The following is a 14337-nucleotide window of genomic DNA, read 5'->3' as shown; positions in this document are numbered from 1 at the left end:
CCTGTATAGAATTTCAATGCAACTCTATGGGAATGAGTGAGCAGTTTTTACAGACACAAACAACAAAGTTAAACCAGACATCAGTGTGTTCGCCGCCCCCCCCCCAAATCTTTGCATAGGTAGAAAGTCACAAAGTCTCTCAGTATTAGCTGGCTGTGCATTGAAGGGGTTGTCCCGTCTAAGACAATGGGGGCATATCACTAGGATATGCCCCCATTGTCTGATAGGTGCGGGTCCCAGAACAGAGCAGGCCAAAGTGGTGGCTGGAGGACTCCCGTCCGGCCACCACCAAGTGCTCTCCCCATAGTAGTGAACGGGAGCGCACCGTGCATGACCGGCCACTGCTCCCATTCAAATCTATGTCAACAGGCTTGGCTATTTTCAGTGACCCCATAGAAATGAATGGAGGGTGGCTGCGCAGTGCGCCCTTCACCACTATCGAGGATCCCATTTCATTTAAATTATAGATTATGTTTGATAGCACATTGGGGCTACACAGTAATCTTGGGTGTCACAAGTATAGCATGACCAAGGCTCACAGTGTAGTAGTGAAGCCACAGAAGTGAATGGGGTTGCAGCGCGGGTTGGATTTTTTGCTATTCTGGGATTGTGGACACCACTCCATTAATTCCTATGGCTGTCCTGTTACACTGTGATCCTTGGTCATTTGACACCTGCCGCGCCCAAGATCGCCATGTGGCCCCGGCCTAAGAGAAGGGGAATCGCTTTAACACACCCAATGGTTTTTTTTTCCTACTACATACGATGAGGTCAGCAGAGATTTACTGAAACTGCCACAGGGAGACTTTTTATCTTGGCAAAGACAAGATATTGGGATGGGACCAAACCCTCCATCTACTTTTGGAGAAGCTGGCCTTTCTTTTGTGAATGGACTGGATAAACACTTCATTTCAAAAAGAATCATTCAACCTTTGCACGCTCATGTTAAATCTAAAATATGGGAATGTTTCTGTGCAGCAATCTGGCATTTGGAGCAGTTTATGGATGGTGGGGACCCACTTTGAGTGCTTGCCAATCACACCCTTTTTTTTGAGTGTTTTCTTTTTGTATCTGCTCTTTCTCTTGATACTTTGGAGTCTAGGTGATTTTGGTCTGCACATCCTGACCCCTCTCCCCTTTCTCCTCCCCTGTTCTTTTAGCCCACAGGCAGACTGGTCCTATATGTGTGTGCTAACTTTTAATATATGGTGATGACCATTGGTGCCACAACCTGAAGAAGACCACCCCTCTGCAACATAGTGGGCTACTCTGATCAGAATCCCTCAGTTGTTATCCCCGATATTCTCCATTGTCTCACCTCAACTCTGGACCATTAACCTTCTCTACTGCAGCCATTATGCCAGCAGAGACGTCCTCCATGCAGTCTTCCAATACCCTCCTCCCTTTTTTACCGGCCCCCCATGATGCATTTTCTGTTTGTCATGACGTGACTAAATAAGTAAATTATGTTCAATAAAAATATGTTGTGGAAAAAAAACATTTGCACAATAGATAATTGAGTCCTGTGTCTCATTAAGCCTGTGAAATATTTCATAAAGACGGGGTTGGGAAAGTACAGCTCCCTGTGGACAAGCAGTAGGGGGTAACATGACATATATATATATATAACACTGAAGGTCTTGGCTACATAGAGATCACTTGTGAAACATCTGGAAGACAGTTCTAAACTTCTTGAGGCTGTCATGTGCGACTTGTGCGTGTCGGTACTACTCTTACTTGGAGTGGTGTCTGGGCTTTGTAGCAGTGATCAGTCATGTACAGGTGAGTCCTCATCATCAGCTTCATAGAGTGAGTTGGTTCCTGACATTATTCTCACCTTGTATTGTAATGAGTGGTCTTCATTTTGTGTTTGTCTACGATGTTTGCTTTTTTATGTTGTACTTTTATCTGGTCTTTTTTTACTGACAGAAGTGAAAGTTTTAGGGATTGGGGACTCTGACAAATTGTCAATTCTTCGAGGCTGCCCTGGTCATCCTGGCCTTCCTGGTCAAAAAGGAGATGTTGGGGCACCGGGAGAAAAAGGTTGGTACAAGATGAACAATTATAAAAATGTATCAGTTGTGTAAATGTGGGCAAGTGTGTCCGGCACTGCACTGTTAACAGGCTATGAACACCTTCAGGGGGCAATTTTTCATGCAAAAAATTTCAACAGTTTTTGTCCTATAGGAGTAGGTCTCCGCCAATCTGCAGAATATCTTACTTTCAGTTTCACAATGAGCCATCATGTTCCTACTCTGACAGCTTGACGTATAGTCCTTATCTCTGTGGCAGAGTATCCCTGTCTCAGTGTCTTCTTCTGGTCACTTGTGCAGTCTGGCAGAATCTTTTCTGCTAAACACTGGTCCCTATCTGCAGACAACTATAGAGCTTCTATCTGAACTAAACCTTCTAGTGGGAGGGGTGGAGTGGAGAATAACAACCTAAACAGAAACAATGTTGCAATTTCAGTTTGTCATAGACTTGTATCGAGTTTCAATACAAGTCTATGGGAAGGACTAAGAAGTTTTCTCAGACATAAACAATTCTTTAGACATAAATATCAGCGCTAAACCAGAAAGTCAGAAGGCCAGTGTGTCTGGTTTTAACCTCCAAAACTATAAGTGCCCACAACAGCATCATTTGCAGTGCAAGTTAACCCTTCAAAGTGCAATAAAGCAGAGAGTTGATGGCTTCTCACAGTAGCAATAGGGGCAAATTTCCATAAATGTTCATAGTCCAAAGTACTCTTGCTCCAGGGCACTACAGAAGAAGTGGGTTGGGAGGGGAATGGGATTGGATCAAGGGCACAAGTGGTAAGGCGTGGTTTAGAGAGTAGGGTGGAAAGCTTTCCCTCAGAGATAGTGGAGATGTAAATCTATTAATATTTTTTTTTCCAGGACAAAGGGGGTCTGTGGGGAGCACAGGAAAGGTTGGACCTTCGGGAAATAAAGGTTGGTAAAGAACTTATAAAGCAGATAATTAGAGATGAGCAAATTTCCGCGTATGAAATTCGTTCACACTTCGTTTGGTGGTAAAAGGTGAATTGCATTATGGATTCCGTTACCACGGACCATAGCGCAAGTCTATGACGCAATGCATAATGGAATGCCTTTAGAGGACTCCCCTGCATAACGGAAACGGGACAGATCCGTTTTGCAGCCCATAGACTTCTATTATGATGGAATGAATAATGGAATGCCTCTAAAGGTATTCCGTTATGTATTCTGTCATAGAATTGCATCATGGTCCGTGGTAACGGAATCCATAACGCAATTCACCTTTTACCACCAAATGAAGTGTGAACAAATTTGAAAATATGAAATTCGCTCATCTCTACAGATAATAATAGTACTAATAATTAGTAATATATGTGATAACAATGTAAAATTTAGATAATTTAATCTTTATGGGCATTTACCATGCATTTACCTGAGACTATGCAGTGGGGATTTACAGTACCTAAACATCAGTCACTGCGTTCCACATTACATGTCACACTTTTTAAAAAGGTCCTATGAACCTGAGATATGGGTAGATGTTCGGTCTAGGGACAACTAAGGATCCTTTTACATAGGCAGTTGACTTGGCGATCGACGCTCGTTTACTTTCATTTCCACAGGACAATGATCATTAGGGGTTTGAACAAACTTCTCCGATCCTGGAGAACAGCGATCTACAGGTGTGACGTTGGGGGTCGGTGTAGTCGTACTCAGTTTAAATGCTCTCTGACCGATGAAGTAATTTGAATGGCACATTTCTTCCCTTCAGGGCACACCCTGGTTTTGGGGCTCCTGCCTAGTGTTAGGTGGGGTGACCTTGGTGGTATTAGACTTTGAGATGCAAGACAGGGTTCCCTGAAGTGATATGACAGCAACGCACGTGTTGGTGCATACAATGATGAGACTAGATTTAGTGCAACAAGGTCACTGTAATGCAGTCTTTACATTTGGCATATGTAATTCCCACGGCTGTATATGGGAGGCTAGTTTCTCTCCGTTGATCGGGCTGCACATCACCTCCCTCCCGACTTAAGGGGTGCAATTTGTTACTGTCACTGTACTAGTATCTCCTCAATATTGTACAGTCTCTAAACAGGTAATCAGGCTGTTCTTTTACATCAGGGGTGGGGACCCTCCGGCCCGCGGGATCAATTCATGTGGCCCCCAGCCTCATGCCAGAGCATATAGTGAAAATGCTAATGGGCCCTAAGGCTGAGAAAGGGACAAAGGCAGGGACAGTTGCGAAGGAAGAGGCAAGGAGAGTGAAAGTTGTGTGAACCCCTCACTCGACCCCCATAACATTCTGATAAAAATGTATTATATTGCTAATGCTCTGCTTATAAATTAGAGATGCTTGGCAAATACATTTTGCACCAAATTATTTGAGCCCGTCTGCCACACGTCAAGGCGATCTCTGTAAGACGGGAACCTAACACTAAGTTCAACCTGTTAAGTACCATGACAGCAACCACGGAGTTCAGGGGGTGTAGGTTCCGCATGCATGCTGGGCCCCTTTTGGTTTTTATCATTTTCGGTGCCTAAATGGCCTCCATTGAATCCAGAGACTACAAGTACCAACATGCATGCAGAGCAAAATAATCTTTATACGCATGCTAATTTAAAATCAGCCTATGAGGCAAACAGGCTGATCAGGAGTGCACGACCAAATAGGAGAGTCAGCCACACCTCCAATACAAACTGCCCAGCATGCACGTGGAACCTACACCCCATGAACTCCGTGGTCGCTGTCATGGCACTTAATAGGTTTAACTTAGTGTTAGGTTCCCGTCTTACAGAGATCGCCTTGACGTGTGGCAGACGGGCTCAAATAATTTTGTACAAAATGATTTGCCAAGCATCTCTGATTTATAAGCATAGCATTAGCAATATAATAAATTTTTCGTTTGTAGAGTGCTGTTGCCTTGTATGTTTTGTTCTATGTTTGGTCAAAATGGCGCCTGTACTATATGTAATATATATATATAGTGCAGGCGCCATTTTTGGCTGCAAAAATACAGCACTCTAGATTTTTTTTTTTATTGAAGCGCAATTTCTGTAACTTACCCCTAAGTCGGTTATATGTTTGACCAAATATAGCAGTCAAATTTTAAAGTTAAGAATTTTGTATAGCCAGCGAATGATGTTACAAATACCCAAATGGCCCACAGCAGCCAAAAGTTTCCCCACCCCTGTTTTACATGATGGGAAGCCTGCAGCATATTTTCTCCCACCACATGCTGAGAAGACCATAGCCTTGATGTAGGTGCTTGACCTTTCCCTGACAAATACTTTGCAATCCTTCTTGTAAGGCCACTGAATTTTCCACTGCGTTGAGTAATTTTGTGGCACATAAAACATCACTTTGGCCGCATGTAATTCTCAGTGAAACTGATCTTTCTTTCTAAAACTGCTCTGAGCTGTTTCCTTGTCCACAGCTTAGCTTAGACTGCACTCGCTTCCTCCAAGAGCAATTTGTTCAAATGGAAAAGTCAGATCAATAGTTTAAAAAGTCCAGCTCACCTGTAATTCCGTCGTGCAAAAGTTCAAGTCAAACTTGTATAGTCACGTAAAAACAAAGGTGATCCGGCACTGAAGGGTCCTATTTTTGATACTTCTTTATTGCCAAAACTTGAACATATATGGAACAGGACATGACATAGAGCAGCCTTCTCCCTCTTACTCCCGTTTAGCCGACATGTTTCATGTCTCCTAGGCTCTTAGTCGTGGCCTCCAGATGGAAAAGTGCCTTTATGCAGCTCTCCACTACGAGAATGTCACCAAACAGCTCCATATATCTGTTTTTCTTCAGTCTGAACTCATGTTTTATAGATCCATAAAATGTTGCTTACATTGGCAAGGTCAAGCTGGCCCCACCAGAGAACCAGAAGATCCTCTGGTGAGCCAAGGCTCTCATACAATAATGAGCCCAATGCCGCACATGGAGTTCTGAAATAGTCGGACTCAGCAGAGATTCCTGGTGGCTCCGTACAGCATTTACAGACGTGCATTTATGCATGAAGACTAACAGAAGAGCCACCAGGAAAAAATGGGAGATAAGAGTAGGGGGATTAGCATTTCTATGAAGCCTGGGTGGATGGGTGTATGAAAGAATTATGACCCCATATCTGCTACCATGGCTGCTGTAAATTTAGCTATTTACTGGACATGGCATCAAGAATAAAGGGTGATAGAAAACAATGTGCCTCATGGACACTGTCAGGGACGTTGCAATTAGGCCCCTAAGCCAGGGGAGCCCACAGAGGGGCCTGTGGCGCACCGCGGATTATGTATCGCTGTCCTCCAGATGGTGATACAATTAAATGCTGCGGAAAGCCATGGGAGCGATGTCTCCCTGTCTTAACTTCTGATAGGCTAAAGGCCTAGTACCTGTAGCATATCAGAGGCCGGCACATGCGGCACAAAGATGTAATCATCATCGCGCCGCCTAAGCCAGGCAGTGTACAGGCCAGAAGAGGCCCGCACCGCATCACTGACATAGAGGTAAGTATTTGAGCTTATTGTTTTTTTTTATTTGTTTTTATTTGGCACCATGCTGTTGGGTCACCATGGGGGTGGGATAAGGAGCACTATGGGGGCATCTACTGGGGGGTTCTAAATAGGGGAATTTTGTACTGGCACACATAAGGAGGCATGTTCTTGTACTGGCATACATTATGGGGATATTGGCTCTACTGGGGGCATTTTTGTATCGGCACACATTATAGGGAGAATTTTTTTCACTGGGACATATAAGGGGGCATTTAGGTACTGGCATCCATTATAAGGGGGTATTTTTTGCACTGGCGCACATTATAAGGGGGTATTTTTTGCACTGGCGCACATTATAAGGGGGTATTTTTTGCACTGGCGCACATTATAAGGGGGTAATTTTTTGAACTGGCACACATCATAAGGGGGTATTTTTTGCACTGGCGCACATTATAAGGGGGTATTTTTTGCAGTGGCGCACATTATTGGTGGGACTTTGGGGAGGACTATTAATGTGGGGGACATGGGCACACAATTATTTTATTTTACACTATTAGTGTCAGGGACACTATGTACTGGGCACAGTTATTTTTTAGGGCACTGTGTGCCAATATTTATTAAAGGGGGCACTATCTGTGTGGTACTAGTATTTTCAGAGGGACCGTTTCTGCAGTATAGTACTGGGAAGCACAGCAGGCACATTATTGGGAATGGCAGGATGGGGTGTTCAGAAGGTGGGAGGATGATGGAAAAGTAGGAAACTAAAATGTATGTTTGTCAAACTCTGCAGAGAGAAGAGATGGCTGAAAGAAATCATCATGGCGGTCTGGTCTGCATGGAGAAGAAGAGGAAAGAGAACGTCTACCTCAGAGGAGATGCAAGAGATATATGGCGCTTTATTCTTCTGTATATTTTCTAGCGCAGTATGTAATGTTTTCCAGGTTTGTCTTTTAGGCTAGGGCAACACGGACAGTATCACAGAGTAGTGGTGATCACCAGTCGCAAGAAATCCAGCAGTGCTGCGGCGATCCTATTCATTTTTATGGTACCACCGCTACTCTGGGTTCCTGTCAACGACCATTGACACCGCGTAGCCATAGCCTAACAGTAGGGCTGGAGGGAAGGGGTTAGGTTGAGAATTTAGCATCAGGTAGCAAAAAAGGCTAAGTGCACCCCTGCCCCTGGCCACAAAGCACTGAGGGAAGGGGAGCCCAAGCTGAACTCTTGCACCAGGGCCCATGAGCCTATAGCTACGCCCCTGTTATAGCAGGGCTTAAAAAATCAGGATGTATTTGTCATTGTATGTTCTACCATCTACCTGAGCGCTGAGGGAGGGATATGGAAGGACAACTGCTTTTATAACGCTTATCTTTTTCTTATAGGAGAGAAAGGAGAAAGAGGTGCGACTGAGCCAGTCTATGGTAAGTTAGGGATGAGAGGTTGGAGCAGAATCTGTCTAAAGATCATATTGTCCAAAGATGCTAATCACAGAGGAAGCTAAATTTAGATATACAATCTACACAACAAAAAGACAAAAAACGTATTTCTTGAATTCTTTTTCTATACTTCAGAACTCTCTATTATAGTCTGTGGGGAGTCACGATAACAGACAAAACCTATGGATATGCCATAGATTAAAGGGTTCACCTGCTTTAGATAAGGTGATCACAAAGTGCCCTGCTGCTGGGACCATTACTATGAGGGATCCCACAGCAAGTGTTTAGTTCTACTACAGCACCACCGCAGGGGAAATTAAGTATTGCACATGCCCAATTGAACTCCAAGGTATGTCTTTGTGCTCAAACATGCAGGGTCCTCTGGAGAGAAAGATACGTGTTTTTTTATAGTTGCTTTCCGCTGTGGCTGATGGATAGCAATCCCGAATGGGAAACCCTGGTCTTCTATTAACTATAACAATTATTTTTTTATGTCTCCTAGCTGCCAGGAACTGCAAAGAAGTACTGAATCAGGGGGCAGTCCTCAGCGACTGGTACACCATATACCCAGATGGCAGCCGGCCCCTGAAGGTCCTGTGTGATATGGACACGGATGAAGGAGGATGGATTGTAAGTATGAGATGTAGAGATGTAGTGTTGAACTGGCCCACCAGAGCACCAAAGAATCCTCCGGTGGGCCCAGGCTCTGATACCATAGTAGGCCCTAAAGGTCCAGAGGAAAAAAAACATTTGGAGCTGCCTTTGGAGATAATAAATTGCCACTAGGGTCTATTTCTTTGAATTCAGACCTATTACACTGTCTTGATGATATGGAGGTTGGGCCCCGAAAATCATTTTTTTCTGGTGGGCCCAAGGAATCCCAGCCTGACCCTAATGAGATGATTTATTAGGCAAATCACTAAATAAAAAAAATAGCTAATGCTACAACTTATTTGCCACAATATAATGTTTTGGCATGGTTATTTGTGTTTGATGAGTGGGAGTTTAACCAGCATAGTCATGCTTTTGAATAGTAATGGCCCCTAATCTGGTCTTCTCTTGCCTTTAGGTCATACAGAGACGTTGGGATGGGTCAGTAGACTTCTTCCGCACTTGGGATGCTTATAAGAAAGGCTTTGGCAGCCGGCTAAGTGAATTTTGGATGGGGAATGAAAATATTCATCAAATAACTTCAACAGGTAATGCGAAACCTGTAGATCATCTTCTTATAGATAGTTTTTGCCCATTGCTGTGTAGTTAAGGTTAAAGAGTCCACAAATGGCTGTTGTCGGCTTGTTATAGACTAGTTACCTGGAGCGTCATTGTTTGAGGGTACTGCTCATCATCTTAAAGTTCTGGTGGTCTTCACCAATATCTCTTCTAGGCCAAACATAATGACTATGTAGGGCTAAAGTGGACCATACACATAACATAGCTTTTGGCCTAATGCTCGCTGGCTCAATAGTTATCTCTTTCAACACCCCCCTTACCCTGGGGATGATATGTATTTCTCAGGTTATTTATGGTGATAAGACCTAGTATTTAACAGAGGTCCGGGCCTGAATGTAGGGGTCCATCTCTATGAAGGTACCAGACCTCTGCAGTAAGTAAGGCTGAATAGACTGTTTTACTCTGAGACAAAATTATTGCAAGGTCTCCTCTATGTTGTTGGAATGAGTTGATGAGTTTTATAAGGGCTCTTCAAGCTCAGTGCCATGTTTTTGTAGCCATTTTAGTTTCTAGTTTCTAAATCTTTTTCTAGGGACATGGAAATTACGTGTTGATCTACAAGATTTTGAAGGTAAAACAGTGTTTGCCAAGTATGCAAGCTTCAAAGTATTGGATGAATCTGAGAAATACAAATTATTAATCGGAGCCTATCAGGAAGGAACTGCAGGTGAGAGACAATTTGGTCAAAATGTCCTTCATAGAGGTTGGTTTAACTCCATTTAAAAAGAATCTGTACTATCCTGGAATGGTGATGGAAGGTGGCCCTGGGAGATGAATGCCAGATGTATTTGTGATAATATGTTAATTGGGGAATTACAGTGATGCCCAATGCTGCCTGTCTAATTTAAAGATTGCTGGGGACCATTAAAATGGCAGCAGATAGAGGGGCATCATGCCCAAACAAGCCGTCACAGTCCGATCAAGGAGGCATGATGGTTTGGTCACATGCCCCTCCATCTGCTGCCATTTTAAGGAAGAGGCACTGTCCAAACAGTGAATTAGGCTGCCTGAGCAGTAGGGTGAAGGGGGGGGGGAGATGGACGTGGCTTCAATAATTGTAAAAAAAAAGTCCCAGAAGTTGTAATACACATGTATCAGAAAGTGCCATATAATCCATGGTAAGATTCCCAGGTAAAGTTCAAACAAAGTGGTCTGCCCCTTTAACCCATTCTAGCCATTCAGCAACCCCCCCCCCCCCCCCCCCTCCCCTCCTCTCCTAGAAGACTCCTTTAAGGCTAAAACAACTGCATAGGAAGGCTACAATGGGAAGAGTAGGAACAGCCTTGGTTGGAGAACAAATAAGGTGGTGGAACATTGCCTCAAGTGTCATGGAAAGGGTGTGGTGGAATAAGGAAAGGAAAAGCCCTTCTGTCCTTGGTGCTAAAACCATCATGGGGGAAGTCGGTGGACATTTTGAGCTTTGCTATGTACGTCATTAATTGTATATAGTTTTCAGTAGAATAAATTCAATAGACGTGAAGTTGAGGACTGTTCAATCTCCAGTGTATGGCAGTTGTTCTGATATTTGATTCTTTGCAGGAGATTCTATGCGAGGTCTAAACAACATGAAGTTTAGCACTAAAGATGAAGACAACGACATTCTTGAGGGCAGTTGTTCCTTACAGTATAAAGGCGGCTGGTGGTATAACAATTGTCACCATGCAAACCTTAATGGACTCTACCACCTAGGAGAGCACACATCTTTTGCAGATGGCATCAACTGGTATACTGCCAGAGGGCATAAATACTCGTACAAGCATGTAGAAATGAAGATTAGACCTGTTTAGAGAAAGATGGAGCAATAATTGTCTTTAATGGATGCCAAAACTGACTGCACGGGCCTGGTGGGTGAAGGGTTCAGGTCGGCTGAAGTAGGCTCAGTGTGTTGGCGGCCTGGTCATAGTTGTAGCTAGGCTTTCCTTCATGATTCAGTTCTCTGCTCTAGACCAGTATCTAAATACTCTGACCAATGTGCGGTGGCCCAGAACCCAGAGCAAATGTCTCCCCAAAGTTAGTCCTTGTAAATAGCTCCCTATAGATTTAGCTCTAGATAGGACTTTGAAAGTGTAAGCATGCTAGGCCAAAGAGGAAAAGCAATGCCTGGGCCCTCCAACAATACCACATGCCACCATGTCTATTTAAATTAATAAATGTACTGTATATAGTTTCATTGAATCAAATAGCAAAACATTTCCAGCTCACCTGCTCCACCTCCATAGGCGTGCAAGGAACAACCGCAAAGCTTTCTGATCCGCTCAGGGAATTTCAAAGGACTATAATAAAGAGATTGGATTTTATCTGTAGTGCATGTGCTGGATTTTTCCTTTTTTTTTTTCAAGAAAATTTCTAAATTTGAATGTTTCATTTAATTCCTCTGAAAACAAAATTAAGGGCCTCATTTATGAAAAAAAAAAACTATCTGTTGCCCAAAACAACCAATCACACTGCAGCTTTTAATTGTCAAGAGCACTATGAGAAATGAAAGTTGGGCTGTGATTGGGTTATCATTTATGGGAGCGATACGGTTGAAAATTGTGGGTAGCCGGTCACCTTATGGGGGGAACTGGGACTTGCGGTGTACTGATTGGCACCGATAGGAAAGGGAATGTGAAGAATTTGGTGCACGCAATGTGAGCCGGTCCCAATATGGCGGTGGTGATGGTGATACCCACTGTATGTATTTGTTTTCAGAATATTTTTAGGATACAGTGGAAAATGGAATCGATGTATTTCAAATTCAATAGTGCCATAAGGTGACAGGTTAGTGCTATACCCTACCCAGATAATCAGAATACTACTGCAACCAGAGAAACAGTAGGTTAGGGTCATTTTTATTTCATGGGGTTTGTGATGATAATTGTGATTTTGTGATATTCAACCCAAGACAACACAATCTGGGTGACCGCCAAACAGTGCCCATAAAGTATCTGCCACAACACCCGTTTGCTTATGACTGCCGCAGTGCCCCCCTTACCAGGTGTCAGCAACCTTCACCCCTCCCGCTGTTGTGAAACTACAACTCCTAGCATGCGCGCTTGCTCAGCCGTTCTCAGAGAATGGAACACGCTGGGAGTTGTAGTTTTTACAACATCCAGAGTGCCAAAGGTTGTTGATCCCTGCCCTATACTATAGGATTTCAGCGGTATAGACCTCACTGTAAGATAATTGGGACCCTCGTTGCCAATCCAACTTCTCCTCTTAAAGGGAGAGGAATCAGTGGATTATACAACAAATACAATAAAAAACCTTGATCTCCTCAGGCAATAAACTACAGGACTGCTTTTACGTCTGGGAGCCGTTCAGATTAGACAGATAAGAGATCTGATCACTGGGTGGTAATGGGAGCTCCAGTATCTCACGTCAGGACTCCAGATCTCCCCTGCTGATGATACCAACTGGTAACTTAAAGAAAATCCCCTGCCGGGAGATTACAATCTCCCCTGATGCTTGCCACTTACCAGCTGCATAAATAGAAGGAAAACAAAGCAAATGCTGTGAAATTCTGATAATCCGACACGTCGTGCTGGTGCCAGTGCAGCGCCCTAACAGGTATGTCACCCGGATGCTGAAAGAGACTACACAGACACCCATCTTTTTACACGGGCAGATAAACTGTCCAAGACGAGTGTTGATCGGCGATATAGTCGATCAGCGCTGGTTGAGGGGTCTTTTACGCTCAGAAGTAAGCGTTTATACAAATGCTGTACCAATAAGGCACTTAAAGGGGTTGTCCAGGATTTTGATATTGATGGCCTAGCCCCATCAGATCAATGGGGGTGTCGACACCCCGCACCCCCACCGATCAGCACTTAAGTGAAAGGTAGAAGCAGCACTGTAGCCATCAGCTCTGTCCATACACAGTGGATGGAGCTATGTAGTGTAGGGGCGTGAGGTATTGGACCCCTGCCAATCTGATATCAATGGGCTATCCTGAGAATAGGCGATCAATATCAAAATTCTAAACTGCCCCTTTAAGTCAGTACCAGACTATTATGATTAGCAGCGAATTAATCCTGGACAACCCCTTTAAGACAGTGCCAGACTATTACAACTAGCAGAGCATTAATACTGGACAAGTCCTTTAAGACAGTGCCAAACTATTAGTATTAGCAGAGCATTAATCCTGGACAACCCCTTTAAGACAGTGCCAGACTATTATGACTAGCAGAGCATTAATCCTGGACACCCCTTTTAAAACAGTGGCAGACTATAAGAATTGGCAGAGCATTAATCCTGGACAACCCCTTTAAGACAGTGCCAGACTATTCTAGCAGAGCATTATCCCCGGGCAACCCCTTTAAGATAGTGTCAGACTATTACGATTAGCAGAGCATTAATCCTGGACAACCCCTTTAAGATAGTGCCAGACTATTACGATTAGCAGAGCATTAATCCTGGACAACCCCTTTTAAAACAGTGGCAGACTAGTATGATTAGCAGAGCATTAATCCTGGACAACCCCTTTAAGACAGTGCCAGACTATTACGACTAGCAGAGCATTAATCCTGGACAACCCCTTTAAGGCAGTGCCAGACTATTATGACTAGCAGAGCATTAATCCTGGAAAACCCTTTAAAACAGTGGCAGACTATAAGAATTAGCAGAGCATTAATCCTGGACAACCCCTTTAAGACAGTGCCAGACTATAAGAATTGGCAGAGCATTAATCCTGGAAAACCCTTTAAAACAGTGGCAGACTATAAGAATTAGCAGAACATTAATCCTGGACAACCCCTTTAAGACAGTGCCAGACTATAAATCGGGATTGTCCAAATGAATTGTCAGCAAATTTGTCTTGGCCCAAAAATGGGAAGGACTTATGTAAACCCCACCCAAAAGTGGAAATTCCTGGTGTCGGTCTGGCGTGTCCGTGGGAGCGGGATTTAAATGCCCAGAATTTACCAACCAAAATGTTGGTAAGTATGGCTCCCACCTACCCTTTCTTATTTGGCAGAGGAACCTTTGTACCCAGGTGCGACTGCTACTGTACCTTCACAAACCCTATAGCTACGGCCTGGAATAAATGGGGTGATGAAGAATGCTGTGCCTTTTAAAAAAAAAAAAGGACACCTGGAAAGCTCTTCAGACTTCTATATTTTTTATGTATTCTCAATCATGACCACTAGATGTCAGTATTTACTGAGCAGGTTACTAGGCAGTATTAGTAGGACTGGAGACATGTC

The 14337-nt window shown here is 43.7% G+C and overlaps 1 protein-coding gene across 1 annotated transcript; it reads left to right on the top strand.

Moving 5' to 3' along the window:
• The first annotated feature begins 1622 nt into the window (after nt 1-1622).
• On the top strand, nt 1623-13196 carry LOC122919640 (ficolin-1-like). The gene is made up of 8 exons (XM_044268783.1): nt 1623-1782; nt 1930-2043; nt 2898-2951; nt 7871-7909; nt 8427-8554; nt 8994-9123; nt 9687-9821; nt 10694-13196. Exons 1-8 carry the CDS (start codon nt 1704-1706, stop codon nt 10939-10941), a joined length of 927 nt encoding a protein of 308 aa, XP_044124718.1. The 5' UTR covers nt 1623-1703; the 3' UTR covers nt 10942-13196.
• Nucleotides 13197-14337: the final 1141 nt, after the last annotated feature.

This window comes from Bufo gargarizans, chromosome 9 (assembly GCF_014858855.1).
Source record: "Bufo gargarizans isolate SCDJY-AF-19 chromosome 9, ASM1485885v1, whole genome shotgun sequence".
NCBI classification, from domain to species: domain Eukaryota; kingdom Metazoa; phylum Chordata; class Amphibia; order Anura; family Bufonidae; genus Bufo; species Bufo gargarizans.
Note: the sequence above shows the minus strand (reverse complement) of the source record. Positions and strands in the feature narration are given on the sequence as shown.